The 21,329-nt window shown below is 38.9% G+C and overlaps 1 protein-coding gene across 1 annotated transcript; it reads left to right on the top strand.

Annotated features, from left to right (window-relative positions):
* The first annotated feature begins 5,779 nt into the window (after positions 1-5,779).
* LOC139934787 (uncharacterized) lies at positions 5,780-20,050 on the top strand. The gene is made up of 7 exons (XM_071929192.1): positions 5,780-6,142; positions 13,264-13,315; positions 13,966-14,094; positions 14,759-14,919; positions 17,729-17,904; positions 19,192-19,367; positions 19,881-20,050. Exons 1-7 carry the CDS (start codon positions 5,780-5,782, stop codon positions 19,931-19,933), a joined length of 1,110 nt encoding a protein of 369 aa, XP_071785293.1. The 3' UTR covers positions 19,934-20,050.
* Positions 20,051-21,329: the final 1,279 nt, after the last annotated feature.

Below are 21,329 nucleotides of genomic sequence, written 5' to 3'. Positions count from 1 at the left end.
GCACTTAGCAACCATCATTTAGCCTTAAAAGGCCTAATTACATTAAATTGTATGAATATTTCGGCGGGAGGAAAGTCACGAAATTAAACCAAAATAATTTCTTCCTATACTATATACCATTTTAAATGCAAACGCATTCGTCCCGTCTAGTGCGCGTTCAATGTTTAGGAACCAGCCATAGATATAGAATTAAATAACTAGATCGGCCGCGCGTACATACGCGCCATTGCCTGTGTAGAAAAAAATGTTGTTCGCCATGGACGCGGTAAAAAATTCACGTTCGAAAGGCGACGCGCGAAAATGAACACGGGAGATAGGCCTTTGACGCGCTAAATGTCACGTGCTGACGGCAATAAGTCACGTGCTGACGGCAACGCACAGAAAATGTACACGGGAGATAGGCAATGGCAGCCCCCATGCCAGAACCCGCGTATGTACGCGCGGCCGATCTAGTTATTTTATTTTATATCTATGGAACCAGCACGTGCCAGAACCCACGTATGTTCGCGCGGCCGATCTAGTTATTTAATTTTATAACACCCCTTGCAAGTAAAGAGCGCGTCACATGACATGTCACATGACATCGCTAGAATTGTTCAAAACCGTAGTCCCCACTTTTGGACCACGCAATTTTTGTGTGTAGGTATGAAATAAAATACAGAACATCCACTTCTTGCTATTGCTTGGCGAAAATCCTGCACCGAATCCCGAAAAGAAACAATTACGGCGACAAATAGTAATCTAAAAATCCTCGGAAGCCTGCAATGTGGGTGACTTCATTCGAAGCATTATCGTGTTTCGTTCCCACACTTAGCCCATGGGATGATCGCTAGAATTGTTCAAAACCGTAGCCCCCACTTTTGGACCACGCAATTTTTGTATGTAGGTATGAAATAAAATACAGAAAATCCATTACTTGCTGTTGCTTGGCGAAAATCCTGCACCGAATCCCGAAAAGAAACAATTACAGCGACAAATAGGATCTAAAAATCCTCGGAAGCCTGCGATGTGGGTGACGGCATTCGAAGCATTATCGTGTTTCGTTCCCACACTGTACCATTATAACATACAGAGTACTTCTTCAAACCCCTGAATAAAAGAATGCCGATTCATAGGCTCGTTCGACAAAATTATAAGTTATCACACAAGCGCGAGTGGAATACGAACAAAATAGTGCGTCTGCGTCCCACATCTAACTCAGCCGCGCGTGTGATAATACAAATTTAACACACGCACGTCGTAGCAGCAAAAAACAAATGGCATTGTACTTGATGTCCAATCAATAAAAATCATGGGTTTCTGTTGTAGGCCTTTGCATGTTAATCGGACAGAAAAGGGGAAAATTTACATTGTTCCTATTAAACACTTGGAAAAGGTTCTTGCACTGCCGTGAACGATTGGTAAACAGTCCCAGTGTATACAGACGTTATAAAAAAATACTGTTTTTGACCTAAAATGACCCAAAAATTGGTCTGTTCACGAACTGTGCAGTTTTAGAGCTTAGCAACAACCAAATTCGGATTCAGTACCATTGAAAACCCTTGCGCGTCAAATTTCATGCGGTCCGGAGATGGGGACCACGAAACCCCTAAAATAGGCCCCTTTTCAATACCCATCCCATGGTCTAACTGTACCATTATAACATACAGAGTATTTCTTCAAACCCCTGAATAAAAGGATGCCGATTCACAGGCTCGTTCGACAAAACTACAAGTTACCACCATAGAAATAGAACCCGGAGAACGCTGAGCTCGACCCCTCTGTGTCGTCTGTGGACGCGACGTATCAATACCGCGCAATACGCGCGTATGGCAAAATTATCATCGTGTGACACGCGCGTATGGCAAAATGGCAATATGTCAGCGCACATAGACCATTTCTAGTGTTTTCATTGGTCAATGATGATGTCATTGTATGGCAAAATTACGAAAATGGCATGTGCGCGTCCATAAAAATGGTCTCACAACGAAACCGCACGCACAATGAGACACTCGGCGTTCTCCTGGTTCTATTTCTATGGTTATCACACAAGCGCGAGTGGAAATACGAACAAAATAGTGCGTCTGCGTCCCAACTCGGCCGCGCGTGTGATAATAAAAATTTAACACATGCACGTCGTAGCATGCAACGAAAAACAAATGGCATTGTACTTGATGTTCAATGAATAAAAATCATGGGTTTTTGTTGTGGGCCGTTGCATGTAATCCGACAGAAAAGGGGAAAATTTACTTCGTTCACATTAAACACTTGGAAAAGGTTCTTGCACTGCCGTGAATAATTGGTCATTAGTCCCAGTGTATACAGACGTTGTCAACAAATACATGTTTTTGACCTAAATTGACCCAAACATTGGTCTGTCCGGAACTGTGCAGTTTTAGAGCTTAGCAACAACCAAATTCAGATTCAGTACCATTGAAAACCCTTGTGCGTCAAATTTCATGCGGTCCGGAGATGATGGGGACCACGGAACCCCCAAAATAGGCCCCTTTTCAATACCCATCCCATGGTCTAATATCTATGGGTAATTGGGGCCCCGGACACTTTTTCATTCTCGATGCTCTGTAGTGCATTCTAGGGCCATTTAGAGACACAATTGATGATGAAGAAAGAAAAGAAAAAAACAGAACAATTTGAGCTTTAGAATGTTGGCCTTTTGGATTTCTGCAATTAGGTTATTTTCAAATGCATGTAGTACAACGGGAAACAAAAATGAATTTCCGGTTTACCATCATTCATTCATTCATTCATTCATTCATTTTTATAATAACAAAATATATACAAAAATTGCAGTACAAAGCTTAATTATGTGGCATTAAATATTGTATCTACGGATATAATACCTTAAATAGCACCACTGCAGTACGGGGGTACAATAAAGCAATGGAGGGTTGGTCGGTTTGGAAGAAAACAACACAGCTCTCACTCGTTTGGACGCGTAGCGGTTTGCCCTTTAAGATGGCGACTTTCATAACAAGAGACCTTATGCCGCGCGTACAAATCTGTGCGTTTCAATTGTTTCGTCACCGTTTTTCCACTAAGATGGCCGCTGGATGACGTCAATGCATAAGGTCTATAAGGGGGTTATTCAATACGGTTTGCCCTTTAAGATGGCGACTTTCATAGCAATAAGGGGGTTATTCAATACGGTTTGCCCTTTAAGATGGCGACTTTCATAGCAATAAGGGGGTTATTCAATACGGTTTGCCCTTTAAGATGGCGACTTTCATAGCAATAAGGGGTTTATTCAATACGGTTTGCCCTTTAAGTTTCGTAAAGTCGCCAATCAAGGTATCTCTTTGGAAAATACGCTCGTTAATTTGTTTTACCTCGAAGATTTCCTCCTGGCGGCAATCAGATCACAATAAGCGAAACCAAAAGTTAGCACAACTTGGCCCAGGATAATTGCATGTGTTTTGGAGAAACATATTTGTTCTTAGTAATCATGTCTATGGTCCACTGTGAGCTGACAACCATACTTGAGCTATATGAATATAAATATTAATATTCGGCTTAACAAAAAGAACAATACAAAGTACAGAACTAAACAAACAAAACGGCAGGGACATTAAAGGAACACGTTGCCTTGGATCGGACGAGTTGGTCTATTAAAAACGTTTGAAACCGTTTGTTATGAAATGCATATGGTTAGAAAGATATTATAAAAGTAGAATATAATGATCCACACAAGTATCACTCGAAATTGCACGGTTTTCCTTTTACGTCGCGAACTATCACGGTCGGCCGTTTGTGGGAGTCAAAATTTTGACTCCCATAAATGGCCGACCGTGTTAGTCGACAGGGTAAAAAGAAAACCACGCAATTTCGAGGCATATTTGTGTAGATCATTGTATTCTACTTTTACAATATCTATCTAACCTTATACATTTTACAACAAACGGTTACAGAACGCTTTACAAAGACCAACTCGACCGATCCGAGGCAACGTCTTCCTTTAAGCCAATGCACCAACGGCACTTGCCTGGACATAAAAAAAAGTTGACTAAAATAACTGTGACTCGGAAGCATTTAGGTTCAGTGCCTGTGGCATAAATCTATACTCAGCAAACTTCAAACTTCAACTTGTTTTGATCAAATGTGATTAAAACATGAATTAGGCACTACGTAAAACTCTTTGCATTCAGCTAAAAAGGAACACGTTGCCTTATAGGTCGAGTTGGTCTTTGAAAAGCGTGTGTATAAACCGTTTGTTTTACTAATTCAAATCGTTAGAAAGATGGTTTATGTCTCGAAATTGCATGGTTTTCCTTTTACTTTGCGAACTAACACGGTCGGTCATTTATGGGAGTCACTCCCATAATGGCCGCCCGTGTTAGTTGACGAAGTAAAAGGAAAACCACGCAATTTTGAGTGATACTTGTGTGGATCATTATATTCTACATTTTTGTAGTACTTTTAAAATATCTTCTAATCATAATGCATTTTACAACAAATGGTTACAAACGCTTTGCATTGTGTAAACGCACTTAAAATAACGTAAAAATGTTCTTAATAGCATATAATTATACAGCGTATACAGTACCAAAATTCGCAAATTCTTCCTTGATTAAATTAATTGGGCTGAGCTAATTAGCAGACTTAAAACACTGGGGCGCTAATCTAATAAAGCCAGGGGTATGTAGAACAGATTTATGAAATAAAAATTAATAATACTTTCCAATTTAGATGGAACTCTTGGCTTTGTATCTGCCCCTACCTTACGCGTGTACAATCCCCTCGCACTGTCTTCGACGGTCATTGACGGTTTCTGACCGATTCATCACCAACTTTGGTGTTGGCTCAAGACACCGGCGCGTCAGCGCCCTCTTTAGACGGTGTACGAATAACCATGTAGAGTTTTTCAAAAAACAGTGTTTATCAACTGATAAACACTGTTTATCGAATTGTTGGGCATTTGGCGTCGGCGTAAAACTGTGTGTTTATCGACCGAAAAACACTGTTTTTCGATAAACCGTGTTTATCATTTGATAAACCGTGTTTATCATTTGATAAACCGCGTTTATCACTTGATAAACCTTGTTTATTACTTGATAAACAGTGTTTATCGAAAAACTCTGTTTATCACCTCGAAAAACTCTGTTTATCGCTTGATAAACAGAGACTCTGTTTATCGCTTGATAAACAGAGTTTTTCGAGGTGATAAACAGAGTTTTTCTCGAAAAACAGTGTTTATCGGTCGAAAAACAGTGTTTGTCGGCGATAAACAGTGTTTATCGCTGATAAACACTGTTATTATTGGGCATATGGCTTGCCATAGGCGAACCCTGGGTCTAGCCTGAACATTGATCTCTATTATAACCAATATAATAGAGATCAATGAGCTTGAACGTCTGACGTCATTCTTTGAGGCTCGTGTTGCGGATAAAGACAGGGGCCCCCAGTCTACTAGTCTTGGTGCAAGACGTTTCTCGTTTCCCTTTCACGTACACCGCGGTCAAATTCACCGACAGCGCGCGCGCCGACTCACCTGACTTTAGTCCACTCACCGCCCCGGAGAAACGTGAGTGGACTTATAAGCATGAATAATACTTCCTCCATGTTATAAGTCAGGTGAGTCTGTGCGCGCGCTGTCGGTGAATTGGCCGCGGTGTGCGTGAAAAGGAAACGAGAAACGTCTTGCACCAAGACTAGTGGACTCATTGAAGACTAATGCGTGTTCGTGGGCGGTGCGTTGGCGGTGAGTGGACTATTTATATAACAATCAAGGCTACTTGGGCTTTACAGTCGCGCACACTTTTTGGAAGTGAAGACTGCGTTAAACATGTCGCTACTAGTTGCTATTGCGATGATGATGTTGCTCATGATGACCCATGAATCGTTAGCGGCCGGGTCGAGTTGTCTCCGGTCGCATGGAAGACTTTTCGATCGGTCCCGAAGCCACATGCTGACCGGTCACTCGTTCCTGAATCAATCAGGGACAGTTCTGACTCAGTGTGAGATGCTTTGCGTGAGACACCGTATGTGCTTGTCATTTAATCACGATGACATTGGTGGCATGTGTCAGCTCAATGACGCTAGGAAAGAGGACTTTCCGGAGATCTACAAACGAGATGATAGCTTTTCCTATTTCGACAGATTGGTATCCAGGGTTTACGGATCACTGTACACGGAGGCGCAGCAACAAGTAAGTAATACACTCAAACCACATAGTAAAATGGTGTTAAAACTCGATTTAAACAATTTCCAAGAAGGAATAAATATGTAATTTGGTCTTGATAAAACATACTAGACCGTAAGTACTGCATCATATTAAGGCACCAATCATAATTATCGGACTCCAATTTTTCCATTTGACGTATAGACGCCATACTTACACTCTAAAAACTAAAGAGTTAAATCCAACACTTGCATGAGTTCGGTGAGTGACTACACTTTAAAAGTGTTGAACCCAGCATTTTATATGTTAAATCCAGCATTTAAAAGTATTCGGTAAACAATTTAAGTGCCAGTTTAACGTTTAAATAGCTGATCCAATAATTCATAAGAATTTTTTGAGAAATGTTGAAATAGTTGAAATAACACTTAAATTGTTGAATTGACCCTTTTTGCGTTGGATCAACAACAAGTAAGTAATACACTAAAACCACATTGTAAAATGGTGTTAAAACTCGATTCATAAATACCTCAGACAGTTTCGCTATTCCTATTGGTGGAGAGCGCGTCACGTGGGTGTGTATAAACCTTTGTTTATGACCGGTAAAAAGTGTTAATTCATGGGCGTGACACGCGACCTTGCACCTGTTCTTTTAAGACAGTTTCTTCATTCCTATTGGTCGAGAGCAACGGCTGAAACAGCTGTGCCACATCACGCAATACCCGCGACGCGCACAGCATTCCCTTATAAGGAGTTGTTTACCCGAGGGCGGCGGAGGGCTTTACCATTTCATAGCTGGAGGGGTGTTGTGTTGAAAGAAATCATTTGACAGTTATAATTTTTGCATTTATTTTATTGTTTGACCAAAATGTGATGATGTTTTTGACCGAAAAGGAATTTGATATATATAGTCCCACTTCCGGTTGACCCAGAAGTAGAGGTCAACTTGGGGTCACAGTTTTCCAAAGCTAATATTTATTGCCTTAGAGTCTATAACTGAAGTTTGAACATTAGCTTTGTACTTTTTTAGATATGGGCTCACTTCCGGTTGACCCGGAAGTTAAGGTCAACATGGGGTCAAAGTTGTTTCAAACTAATCTTGAATGCCCAAGGAGTCTATAACTGAAAAAAAAATGATAATCTGTTGTATAGTTCTTGAGATATGGTCCCTCTTCCGGTTGACCAGGAAGTAGGGGTCAACTTGAGGTCACGGTTTTTTAAAGCTAATATTTTATGCCTAAGGAGTTTACAACTGAAAAAATTTTGAAAATCTGCTGTATAGTTCTTGAGATATGGTGACACTTCCGGTTGACGCGGAAGTAGAGGTCAACTTGAGGTCACAGTTTTTTCAAATTAATCTCCAACCCCCCAAGAAGTCTTTAAGAACAAACATTTGCTTCGAAGTTCTTGAGATATGATGCTGCAAAGATTTCCTAATTAATATGCAAATGAGGGTCACTGGTGGTTAATTAATAAATAATTTTAATATGTTTTATGATAGGAATTAAGCTAAACATCAAAAAGCTTCCATTTGATATTATTTTACGTGTTTAAAAACGCATAATTAATTTGTAGGATACTCCTTTATTTTCCTACTCCTGCCGATAGGGGGCGCTCTTATGAGACATTTCAATTGCACGATTTCTGCACCGTAATGTCTGTATCTGACTCTGTATTTGTATGTGTTCGTCGCAGATACCAAAACTGTCATAAAATGTCAAGCTATAATTTCCCCTATAGAACACGGCCCAGTTTTATGCCTGTCTGCTTCAACCAAACTCTGCCCATTTATTATACAACCACCATTCTCCGCTTACTGTGCAGGCACTGAAATATCTGTGCAATTAGTTCAAAGCAAGTTCCCATCATGACTCGACTAGTCGCATCTCAAACTTAACTACGACACGTGTCGAGATAAAATACAGATTCTCAAGATTTGTGCCGTTATGTGCCGCAAAGGCAATATTGATTTTGTTGCGAATGGGTGACTAGTGAATTTTACTACTCGACTAGTCGCACCTCAAACCTGACTACGACACTTGTCGAGATAAAATACGGATTCTCAAGATTTGTACCGCTATGTGCCGCAAGGGCAATATTAATTATGTTGCGAATGGGTGTGACTAGTGAAATTTACTACTCGACTAGTCGCACTTCAAACCTAACTACGACACTTGTCGAGATAAAGTACGGATTCTCAAGATTTGTGCCGCTATGCCGCAAGGGCATTATAAATAATGTTGCGAATAGTAGTAAGCAACACAACTGGTTCACCAAACAGGTAGTCTGGCCAAATTTTGTAGTCGATGTGTGGACACGATTATAACGGAGTAGAGAAAAACAGTAGTCGCGACTCAAGTAATAATTTGTAGTCGCGACTTTAACACTAAAGCACACTAGTCGCCCCTGCCTAGTTTTGTCACAATTTAAGCACGGTTTTTCCTGCGAATGCAAATCAAAATTTTAAGTTTTCGCAGTGAAAGTTTCGCAGGAGTTGAGCACAATTAGTCTACTGTAGCAAATTTTTTGATGCGAATTGTGACGTAAAGAACACATTCCCTGCTAAGCTGTAAAATACGCTTAGCGTAAGCACAGTTCCCTGATTACGTAAGCGCTGCGATTCTTTCCTTTAAAAGCCACTGGCCCAGGACCAAACTACATAATAGCTTTTTAAACACAAAAAGCAGATTAACCATGCCTCATGTTCAAGTTGTGAATCCAGGTGTTCTGCTCAATTTCTGCAATTTTGTAAAGCAAAATGTTTTGCCTGTTTATTATAAGCAGCTCTATAAAACTGAGCCACTCAACCACCACAGAAACGTCAGCATAATAAAATCTCTGCTTTTGTGTTCCTGTCAAAGAGTTTTGTTTGTCATGGTCTAATTTCCGAACGTAACGCGAAATACTGGAATTAGTTTAGGCAAATGGTCCCCGGCGCGAACAAGGTGACTTTACCCGTAAATAATTCCAAATCCCGGGCGGTCTATTTTCGTCGTCCACGCTCGTCACCTGAAATGAACCCGGTCCACGACGCACCATGCTCAGGCATGTCAAATTTGGGGAACAAGTTTAGACTTGTGCTAGTCGGTGACCGTAAGAAATCTATGTATATTGAACAAAAAAACGCAATAACACCGGTCGAAAATGGGATAAGGACTTGGTCAAGTTAACAGTTTTACAATTTTGACTATTCAAATCAGGTTTTACGCCGTACCCATGATCTTTGAAAAAACTTCCCCGGAAATACAGGATTTTAAAAATAGTTACACTGTTTCTATAAGTTCTGATGCTTTTAAAATGACCATCAATAAAATATATCTTAATCTAAAACAGTTTTGGGAAGAGTTCAACATGTAATTTAAAGGAACACGTTGCCTTGGAACGGACGAGTTGGTCAAAACAAAGCGTTTGTAACCGTTTGAAAGATGTTTTAAAAGTAGAATACAATGATCCACACAAGTTTGCCTCGAAATTGCGTGTTTTTTCTTCTACTGTGCGAACTAACCCGGTCAGCCATTTATGGGAGTCAAAATTTTGACCCCCATAAATGGCCGACGTGTTAGTCGACAAGGTAAAAGGAAAACCACGCAATTTCGAGGCATGTTTGTGTGGATCATTGTATTCCACTTTTACAACATCTTTCCACCCATATGCATTTTATAAAAAACGGTTACAAACGCTTTTCAAAGACCAACTCGACCGATCCAAGACAACGTGTTCCTTTAAGCCAATGCACCAACGGCACTTGCCTGGACATAAAAAAAGTTTACTAAAATAAATGTGACTCGGAAGCATTAAGGTTCAATGCCTGTGGTATAAATCTATACTCAGCAAACTTCAAACTTCAACTTGTTTTGATCAAATGTGATTAAACATGAATTAGGCACTACGTGAAACTGTTTGCATTCAGCTAAAAAGGAACACGTTGCCTTATAGGTCGAGTTGGTTTTTGAAAAGCGTGTGTATAACCGTTTGTTTTACTAATTCATATCGTTAGAAGGATGGTTTATGTCTCGAAATTGCGTGGTTTTCCTTTTAATTTGCGAACTAATAATGGTCGACCGTGTTAGTTGACGAAGTAAAAGAAAAACCACGCTAATTTATGTGATACTTGTGTGGATCATTATGTTGTACTTTTAAAATATCTTTCTAATCATATGCATTTTATAACAAACGGTTACAAACTCTTTGCATTGTGTAAACGCATGTAAAATAACCCAGTGTACTTTATCGAAACGAGAATGAGTTTGCCCGGTGTTCCTAGCTGTGGCTGCTGTAAGCGCCGTAGCACCTTGTAAACCGTTAAAAGGTGCTACATAATTGGGGCTCAATAACATATCTTACATAACTGTAAAAATGTATATTAAAGCGCCTACCTTGATAGTAAATATATGCGCTAAATAAGACTTCGATATTATCGTCTCCCCTCCCTCCTTGGAAATTGGATTGTTAGCCTCTATTTAAAGTTACCTCTCAATGTGAAGATTTTGATAATCGATTCCATGATTCCCTCAGTTGATTTGATCGTAACTGAGATTAGATTAAAGGATTATAAATCTAGTTGAAAATGAAATTCATGATTTAAATGTATAAGGAGGCCTATAACTCAAAAACAGGCCGATTTTTGCGCGATAAAAAAACTGACAACACGGAAATAAACTAAACACTCAGAAATAAAAGAAACACTTGTGAATAAGCAAACAATTTCGTAAGGCCTAGTAAACGAAATATTTTAGAAATAAACAAGCCTTGTAAATACTAAATAGGTCACCCAACTATACACATACTAGTTTTCAAGGCTTTTACCTTGCATAATGCTCGTACCGATTTAGTGCCAAGATTAGTTTTTGACATTATCATGACGACGAAAGAAAACTAGTTTCTAATTATTAAAATTTTACAGTCAACAGTGGAAGGGGAAAATGTTAATAGCGTTCTGTCAAAGCTCTTACAAATATTGTGTTCATCTTTTCAAAAGACTAATTGCCATAGTGTTCCTGGTTGCCATTAACGAGCGGTACTTATTGTTCCCTAGGGCAGGGACTGATGTCAACGAAAAAACATCAAATGTATGACCTTGGATATTTTTAGCAATTTGAACCACGATTCTAGTAAATACATCCACTCACTCATTTATCCAACATTTATTTAGATAGGTTCAAATTATGAGTAAATTCACAGTTACAGAGTACTAAATAAGATGTGAACAAATTGATAATTCACAAATAAATAAGTACGCGTGAGAACAATTAGGTTTAGGTGAAAAAGCTGAGGCTTTTGTGCCTTAAAGGCAGTGGACACTATTGGTAATTACTCCAAATAGTATTTAGCATTAAAACTTATTTGGTATGATCAGCAATGGAGAGCTGTTGATAGTATTAAACATTGTGAGAAACGGTTCCATCTGAAGTGACGTAGGTTTCGAGAAAGTAGTAATTTTCCACGAATTTGATTTCGAGACCTCAGAATATAACATTGAGGTCCCAAAAGCACACAACTTCGTGTTGTTCATTCATTTCGCAACTTCGACGACCAATGGAACTCAAATGTTCACAGGTTTTTTATTGTATGCATATGTTGGGATACACCATGCAAGTGAGGAAATTGGTATTTGACAATTACCAATAGTGTCCAGGGTCTCTAACCTAGTGACAGACAAACAACAGAAAATACTATACAGAAGACAAAAACGTGTACAATACGACAGACTAGACAAACAAACGAACCACAAAGGCTACAATTACTGCAAGTCTCTTGAAAACTAAAAATATTTCCTAAAAACTCGAGCAACAGACAGGGTCAAAACAAATCAAAACAAATAAAGTTAGCAGAAGACAAATATTTGTCTAAAACGGTATATCGTTGGTTAAAATCCCGCTGTAGTAAATATTGTTCTCTGCTCAACCCCAAACCATTTTTTTGTAATTGATGTTAGTTTGCATGTCAGTGTTTTACCCATACACCACGCGCTAATATACACCAGTGTTTAATATGCACTCCTGCTGGGTTTGACCCATTTCGGGTCAGTACGTCTCAAAAATAGAATCAGGCTGACCAGAAATGGGACCTGTGGTGACCGTGAATTCAGGCCTGGGGTTTTCAGAGTGTGGATAAAGCACGAATGATGGGTGTTTTTTGCTGAGTTGAAAGCTAGGTTTTAGCTAACACCTGAAACATTATGTTTCATCCTGAAAAAAATCTCTGATTTGATAATCGACTCTCCTCTATTGCAAACCTTCTGCAACCCTTGCGTGTTTCTATTAAAACCAAGTTCTTACCAGTAATAACTCATTCTTTAGCCCTATATAGGATTCTTTCTCTGTACACAGATCCTGTATAGTATAGTAGAAAGTGTAAGGCCGCCAGGGCTACTCATTCTCCTGAGACAAATTGCTATGTTGAAGTAATATGAACTCATAAATACCTCATACAGTTTCGCTATTCCTATTGGTGGAGAGCGCGTCACGTGGGGGTGTATAAACTTTTGATAATGTCCAGTGTTTTTAACCAGCTGGCTTCCGCGTGTCAGGCGCGCAAGATAATCCCGCGGATCGCGATTCATAGCTAAAGCAACAGCGCGTATTCTAAGCGCGCGCGTAATCTAAGCGCACGCGTAATCTAAGCGCGCGCGTAACATAAGCGAGCCCGCGTACACACAACCCACGCGCATCGAACAGGTTCTTCACAAAGTTTTTGAAAAAAATATTTCAAACCTCGAATTTTCAATTTTTAAACTTTCTATAACTGTAATTTTTTAACGTTAAAAAAAAAGGGCATTTATGAATGGGAATAAAAGAGTAGTGACTCGTTCTTTAACGTCCGTTTAACACCTTGCAGGGTCGTTGCCGTGCGATTCGGCTTGGGCCTTTTTCACACGGCCGCCAACCTTGCCGGCTTTAAACGGCCGTTGAAGAACTCGTTGCTACCCTTTTATTTCCTTACTAATCAAAAACGCTTTTAAAGATTATGCCTTCTATACATTTACTATTTTTACGAGAAAAAAATATTTCGTTAAGAATGTAGCCTCAGATATTTTAGCAATTTCATTGTGTAAAGTTGGATTAAATAATAAAAAACCATCTTGTCTGGCGGAATGCAAAAAAAAATTAACAATGCGTTTGGGAATAATTTTATTATTTGTTTTACTTCAGGCGTTGGGAGACGACACTCACCCTGACCCTGACACTACGCCTGGCAATCAAGGTAAGACCCGTTTTAAAAAGTCACTGGTCCAGCTTAAACAAATCAGTTCAAGCCATGTCGAACTCACTTTATCTGCTCTTTGCTTGTCGAACTCACTTAATCTGATCTTCTTTTGTCAAACTCACTTAGTCTGCTCTTTGCTTGTCGAACTCACTGAATCGGCTCTTTGCTTGTCGAACTCACTGATTCTGCTCTTGCTTGTCGAACTCACTGAAACAACCCTTTGCTTGTCCAACTCACTGAAACAGCTCTTTGCTTGTCGAACTCACTGAATCTACTCTATGTGTAGAATTCATTGATTCTGCTCTTGCTTGTCGAACTCACTGAATCTTCTCTTTGCTTGTCGAACTCACAGATTCTGCCCTTTGCTTGTCGAACTCATTTAATCTGCTCTTTGCTTGTCGAACTCACTCAATCAACTCTTTACGTGTCTAATTCACTTAACCTGCTCTTAATTTGTCGAACTCACTGAATCTTCTCGTTGCTTGTCGAACTCACTGATTCTGCCCTTTGCTTGTCGAACTCACTGAAACAGCTCTTTGCTTGTCGAACTCACTGAATCTGGATTTTGCTTGTCGAAGTCACTCAATCAGCTCTTTGCTTGTCGAACTCACTTAATAATCTGCTCTTTGCTTGTCGAACTCACTTAGTCTGCTCTTTGCTTGTCGAACTCACTGAATCAGCTCTTTGCTTGTCGAACTCACTGAATCTACTCTTTGCTTGTGAATTCACTGATTTTGCCCCTGGCTTGTCGAACTCACCGAAACAGCTCTTTGCTTGTCGAACTCACTTAATCTGCTCTTTGCTTGTCGAACTCACTTAATCTGCTCTTTGCTTGTCGAACTCACTGAAACAGCCCTTAGCTTGTCGAAATCACTGAATCAGCTCTTTGCTTGTCGTACTCACTGAATCTGCTCTTTGCTTGTCGAATTCACTGATTCTGCTTTTTGCTTGTCGAACTTACTTAATATGCGCTTTGCTTGTCGAGCTCACGGATTCTGCTGTTTGCTTGTCGAACTCACTTAATCAACTCTTTGGGTATCTTTTGCTTGTCGAACTCAATGAATCAGCTCTTTGCTTTTCGAACTCACTTAGTCTGCTCTTTGCTCCTCGAACTCACTGAATCAGCTCTTTGCTTGTAGAACTAACTTAATCTCCTCTTCGCTTTTTGAACTCAGCTAATCTGCTATTAACATGCCGACATCAATCTACACTTGCAATGCCAAACTCAATTGTTCCTGACACTTAAAAAAAACAATCTAGTTCAGTGATGTAGAACTTAAATAATCTGTTTTGTCATCAGCTTGTCTTCAAAGGGGTTGCTGAGGTTGGGATTTACGCTGTATGATCTCTGGACTTACACAACCTGGAATAGCGACTCGAAACGAAGCATTGTACAATGATTGGAATCACTAAATTATGGCTCGTTCCTTTTCTACTCAGGTCTTGGATGGCAGTTGGTCTTCAAGGGGGTTGCTGGGACGGGAATCAAGCTGTATAATCTGTGGACTAACCGAACCTGGGATAGCGACTCCGAGAACAGCGGGAACTATCGAAACGAAACCTTATACAATGCTTGGACAAATGGACAAAACATCAAGCAGGTGAGGAATTTTGCTCTAATAAAAAATTATTAAATAAAACTATTGACCAATATATCCCTATTATTCGCTCGGCCCTTGGTCTGTGGTTACTTATGTGACTTGATCTGGCGAGCGTCCGGGACTGGAAAAAAACGCTCCCGACTGCCATAATAATATAAAATAGTAAAATAAAACAAATCAAATATTATACTATCAAGACGAATCTTTATTACACAGTGCTTGGAACAAGATTTATTTATGTTTGGGCTATTCCATTTTACTTGTTATTGGCCTTTGTTGGAGACTACAAAAATGCACTCCGGCTGCCATAAATTAAATTTCTCAAATATAAGCTAAACAAAAACTTCTTTGTGTTCGAAGCAAGAAATTGATCATGATGGCAGGGATTAAAATGCAAAAAGTACAGTCAAATACACTTGGAATGTTTGTACTATTCTTAGTTTTTGAGTTCTGTATTCATTCTACACCAATTGAACCCTGGGTTAGAGGATGATGTTTTCCAACTTCCTAATAAATAGGACTGTTTCTATTGGTTTAAGGCACTGGACACTATCCTCAAAATAATTATTAGCATAAAACCTTACTTGGTAATGAGTAACGGAGAGCTGTTGATAGTATTGTGGCGAAAACTGCCTTGCGTTTTAGGATTAACTATAGAGTTGTTGAGACAACTTAAATGCTATCTCTTTATTTAAAATGTCTTGCTAATGCGCCTTATTTTTGACCGCGCGAGGGCGCTATAAATAGTATTTTTATCACTTCCGGGGGTATACGCGATTCACCCTGCACAAATCAATAGGCGTTCTGTCACTTTTGTTGCGCCGTAGTTTCAATTTGCTTTAGAGGTGGATTATAACGGCTCCTTTAAAAGTCTAATTGTCTGTGATGGATTAGATGTCTGTGGTGGTAATGTGTCCAATCTTTAATAACTGGGTATGAATGAATATAACCCCGGAAGTGATTGAGAGCGCCCTCACGCGGTCAAAATTATGGCCCATTCACCATTATTGTAAGTTTAACTTCAGCTAAATTAAGTGTTCACACATTTGGTTGTGCGTATGGGACTGTGCGTACGCGTGCGCTTTACGCGCACGCTTACAAACTGCTAGCGCGCACGCTACCAAATGTGTTTACATTGTCTTCTTAACGCTTATAAATTAACCAATCAGATCTCTGGCGTAAGCAAGCTGCTAGGCTTTAAAAGGAGACGAAAACCATGCCAGAGCTCAGGGCTCAGTCGCTTCCAGACTAGAGATCGCCACTCAAGACCTCAAGACTTCAAGAACTCAAGACCATTCAAGACCTCAAGAACTCAAGACCATTCAAGAACACACACACGCAAATGATGCTACTCACTTTATTATTGGCGAATCTCATTAGATAATTACTACAAAACGAGCAGCCACGCTACCATGTACTGCTGCGTGCGAATGATGAACCAGCGAACTGATCGATTGCAGATTACCTTAAGTTAATACCGTTTAAATCAAGAGAGGGCGCTATGTACATTTTGTGATTGAACATATTGAATAGTGTAGTTCCTTGCGGTTAATGTCAACCCTCTGTTTGAAACAGTTGATTTATTTCAAGGTGCCTCATTAGTGGAGTTTAGGACAATCCCCCAATATTATGTTTCATCCTTCCCCTGTGGCTTCTTCAGATTCCAGAGTGGCGGCTTGGTTAAATTAATAAGAACCATACCCCACCCCGGAATCGTTACAGTATCAAACATTGTGACAAACGGCTCCCACTGAAGTAATTTTCCAGGAGTTTGATTTCGAAACCTCAGAATAGATTTAGAGGTCTCAAAATCAAGTATCTGAAAGCACACAACTTCGTGTGACAAGGGTGTTTTTTCTTGCATTATTATCTCGCAACTTTCGATGACCGATTGAGCTCAAATTTTCACAGGTTTGTTATTTTATGCATATTTTGAGATACACAAAGTCAAAAGACTGGTCTTTGACAATTACCAATTCTTGCGTTATTATCTCGCACATGCAAATGCTCAGTATCCGACTATATACTCAACATTGATAATCATATTTCCAGACGCCAACCAACTACTTACACTTTTGAAAATAGTGTAGATACCAACAAAGTCTGCTGCAACATAGGACCTTTTCGAAACCACGGCTTCGGCTTTGGATTCGGCTCAGGCTAGATTGGCCCTGCGGTTGTTTTGAGATGACGGAGCCTGAATCCGAAGTCAAAGCCGAAGCCGTAGTTTCGAAAAGGGCCATAGTATGCATCTGATTATTCAGGAGGGATGAACTCGATGAAGTAGCTTGACAATGCTTTTTAACACGTGTGATGAATGTTCCTTTCTTAACCTATGGGCCTCTGGTCATCGTTGGAGTCAGGCTTCCGTTCTGATGGTACAAAAAAAAAAACTTTCTGTAAAACGACAATAAGCCATTCGCGAGTTAGATTTGAATCACTTCTGGTAGTGACTTGCTTTATACTCGCAAGTTACCGCTTACATGAATTCCTCAGACTACATAGACAGAATTCCTCAGACTACAGATCTTGTGACTATGTCACAAGATTCGGGGCAAGCTTTTGTATAGCAACCTCCAGAAGAGTAGACTCGGGTACCATTGTGCCATACACATCAATTCAGAATTGTGTATGGGTGTTTACCGCCTCTTACGTAACTACGCAAAAGCTTGCCCGAATCATGTGACATAGCAACTGTTTCTGTTCTAAGGAGTTCAAACTTAAGTGGTGAATTGTGATCAAGCACGTCATTCGACCAAACAATATTCAAATCTAACACGCAAATGGCTTTGTTTAAACCTCTAACCAGGTCAAGCTGTCCTTGTTTGACCACACTGGGGTCAAAGTTGAATTGATATTCAATGGAGTAGACTCAGACATTACGAGCTGGTTCGCCAAGGAGCGCCTTGTATCCTCTCCATGGAGTGACCTGACAACAACGGCCACTACGAACTACTTCTCTATCAAAGGACATTTGCTCACTGGGTACGGATTCATGACGGTGGCCAGCCCGGCACACGTAAAGGATTTCATTTCAAACTCGTTGTTTCCATGGCAATACAGGCTACAAACTGTGACTGAAACACACATTCAAATACTGCCTAATTCATTAAGAAAATCTTGTTCTCAATTTTTTGAAGAATCCTATTAATAATTGACATATTTACATTCAGAAAAAAAGAGAGGGTGGAAAGAGGAGTTTGAAGTGAAACCAATAAACATTAACCAGTTGGACGCGGTTCTTATATACATGAATGTCCGTTTCTAAACGTGTAGTATTCAATAAAATGTAGAGTCATTCAATCCAAAACATACTGGAAACCAAGGGGATTGTACTGAAATAAACAACGAACTGACCCATCAAAACTGTATCCGACTAAAAAACACGCGCGTGTCTACTCATTGAAACCAAGGAATTTCTATGAAAAGGGATTAGAAGACATCACTATGCTTAATGGCAGTGGACACTATTGGTAATTACTCAAAATAATTATTATCATTAAGTCTTTCTTGATTACGAGTAATGGGGAGAGGTAGATAGTATAAAACATTGTGAGCAATAGCTCCCTCTGAAGTGACGTAGTTTTTGAGAAAGAAGTAATTTTCCACGAATTTGATTTCGAGACCTCAGATTTAGAATTTGAGGTCTCGAAATCAAGCATCTTAAAGCACACAACTTCATGTGACCATGGTGCGACAAGGATGGTTTTTTGTTCCTTTCATTTATTATCGCGCAACTTCGACGACCGATTGAGCTCAAATTTTCACAGGTTTGTTATTTATGCATTTGATGAGATACACCAAGTGAGAAGACTGGTCTTTGACAATAATACCAATAGCGTCCAGTGTCTTTAAAGCCATTGGACACTTTCGGTAAACAGTATTATCCAAGGCCCCTACTTCGTGTATCATAACTTCTTTAAAAAATAGCAAACCTGTAAAAATTTAGGCTCAATCGGTCATCGGAGTCGGGAGAAAATAAAGGGAAAACCCACCCTTGTATCCGCACGTTTCGACGTGTTATGACACGTGTTTAAAATTTTATCCGTAATTCTCGATATCGAGAATTGATATTGTTTCACTGTATTCTCAAAAAGGCAAAGCATTTCATCGAATAATATTTCAAGAGAAGCCTTTCACCACTACCTTCTGTAAACCCTGTAAGTTATTTGTAAATCTGTGAACTTTTATTTTTTGTTCTGTACCGAAAGGATCCAATGGCTCTAATATAAGAATTCACTCCGCATTTATTCTGTTCAATCATAACTTTAGGCAATTGTATCGACGGTTTTTCATCAATAAGAACTATGGCGGCTGTGATGTAGACCGTGGTTGGTTGACGGTTGTCGATTCAGCAGATAATTGCCAATGGGGCAACTCATTCAGTAGTTATCCTGTCATACTGTACAGCACACAGAACACTGCAGTCAATTGGACTACATCAAATGGTACTTCATAACTAATGTCTTATATTCAAACAATACTTATCTTCACGGTGTATCCGAATAATTATCTTTTTCAAACGTTTTTCTGTTAATTTCAACAAATCTGCGCAGGGTCTTGTCTTCTTTTACAGAAAGAGTTATTACTGAAATTGACCCGAATGATAGTTCATCCATTGATAAACTGTTACAAAATTCAACCTATAAAAAAAACATTTGAATGAAAGAGATTGCAATTAAACTCCAAAGGTGTTTCACACAATGGTGAACTCAACTGATATCAATTTTTAGCGCACTCGCAATCCGTTGATAAATCATTAAATTCAACCTATATTGCAAGAGAACTAAATCTAATATACCTCCGTGTTTCCCACATAGGCTAAATCTGAACCTTAATTAGTGCACTGGAGCATTTAAAAAAATAAACCTCCGAAATTCTTGCTGTGAATATTACATCCTTTTTATGGTGCTTTCTTACCGTACCGTTTGTTTTGTTTCATTCCTTCTTATTGTTTCCAGCTGGAGAGTTGGGCATAGCGGATTACTTGACCATCCACATCGATACTGAGTGAGACGAGACCTTGAAGCGAATCCGCACCGTGCACGACCCGTTGGTGTCGCACCGGTATTATATTCACCATGCATAATACCTTTGTATGATCATTAACTCTTACATTTTAATCGTTTTAACTTTTACATAATCGTTTTAACTTTTACTTAACCATTTTAACTTTTACGTATCATTTTAAGTTTTACAAAATCATTTCAACTTTAACAAAATCAGTTTACCTGAACATAATCATTTTAACTTTTATATAATCATTTAACTTTTACATCATCAAATTAACTTTAAAAGAACACGTTGCCATGGATCGGTTGAGTTGGTCTTTGAAAAGCGTTTGTAAACGTTTGTTATAAATGCATATGGTAGGAAGACGTTGTAAAAGTAGAATACAATGATCTACACAAATTTGCCTCGAAATTGCACGGTTTCCCTTTTATACCTCGTCGACTAACACGGTCGGCCAATAATATGGGAGTCAAATTTTTGACTCCCATAAACGGCCGACCGTGTTTAATTTGCAAAGTAAAAGGAAAACCAAGTAATTTCGAGGCAAATTTGTGTGGATTATTATATTCTACTTTTAAAACATCTTTCTAACCATGCAATTTATAACAAACGGTTACAAACGCTTTTTACAGACCAACTCGTCCGATCCAAGGCAACGTGTCCCTTTAACATAATCATTTTACCTTTTACATAATCATTCTAGGTTTTACATAATCAATTTGACTTTTACATGATCGTTTTAAATTTTATATAATTATTTTAACTTTTACATAATCATTTTAACTTATACATAATCATTTCAACTTTGACATAATCATTTAACTTTTACATGATCATTTTAGATTTTACAAATCATTTTAACTTTTACCATAACATAATCATTTTAACTTTACAATAATCATTATAATTTGTACATGATCATTTGAAGAAGTATTTTTTTTTATCATCATGCACTGATCCAGGGGGCGGGGCACTTGCGCGGTAAAATTTCAACAACAACAACAAAGAGAGAGAGAAAAATAATGGGCTAATTAATAATATTATCTGAACATATAAATTGACTTTCAGTGCAGCATCGGTTCATTATCTTGTTCACTTTTTTGATGACCTTATAAAATAATTATTTAGGTATATTGTTTACACAATCTTCTGATAACCTTTCATATATTTTTGTTTTATTTTAATGTTTGCTTTAAAGGCAGTGGACACTATTGGTAATTACTCAAGATAATAATTAGCATAAAACCTTTCTTGGTGACGAGTAATTTTCCACGAACTTGATTTCGAGACCTCAGGTTTAGAATTTGAGGTCTCGAAATCAACCATCTAAAAGCACAAAACTTTGTGTGGCAAAGGTATTTTTTTTTCTTTTATTATTATCTCGCAACTTCGACGAC

Source organism: Asterias amurensis, chromosome 3 (genome assembly GCF_032118995.1).
Source record: "Asterias amurensis chromosome 3, ASM3211899v1".
In the NCBI taxonomy this organism is placed as follows: Eukaryota; Metazoa; Echinodermata; class Asteroidea; order Forcipulatida; family Asteriidae; genus Asterias; species Asterias amurensis.
This window is presented reverse-complemented; position numbering and strand designations above follow the sequence as displayed.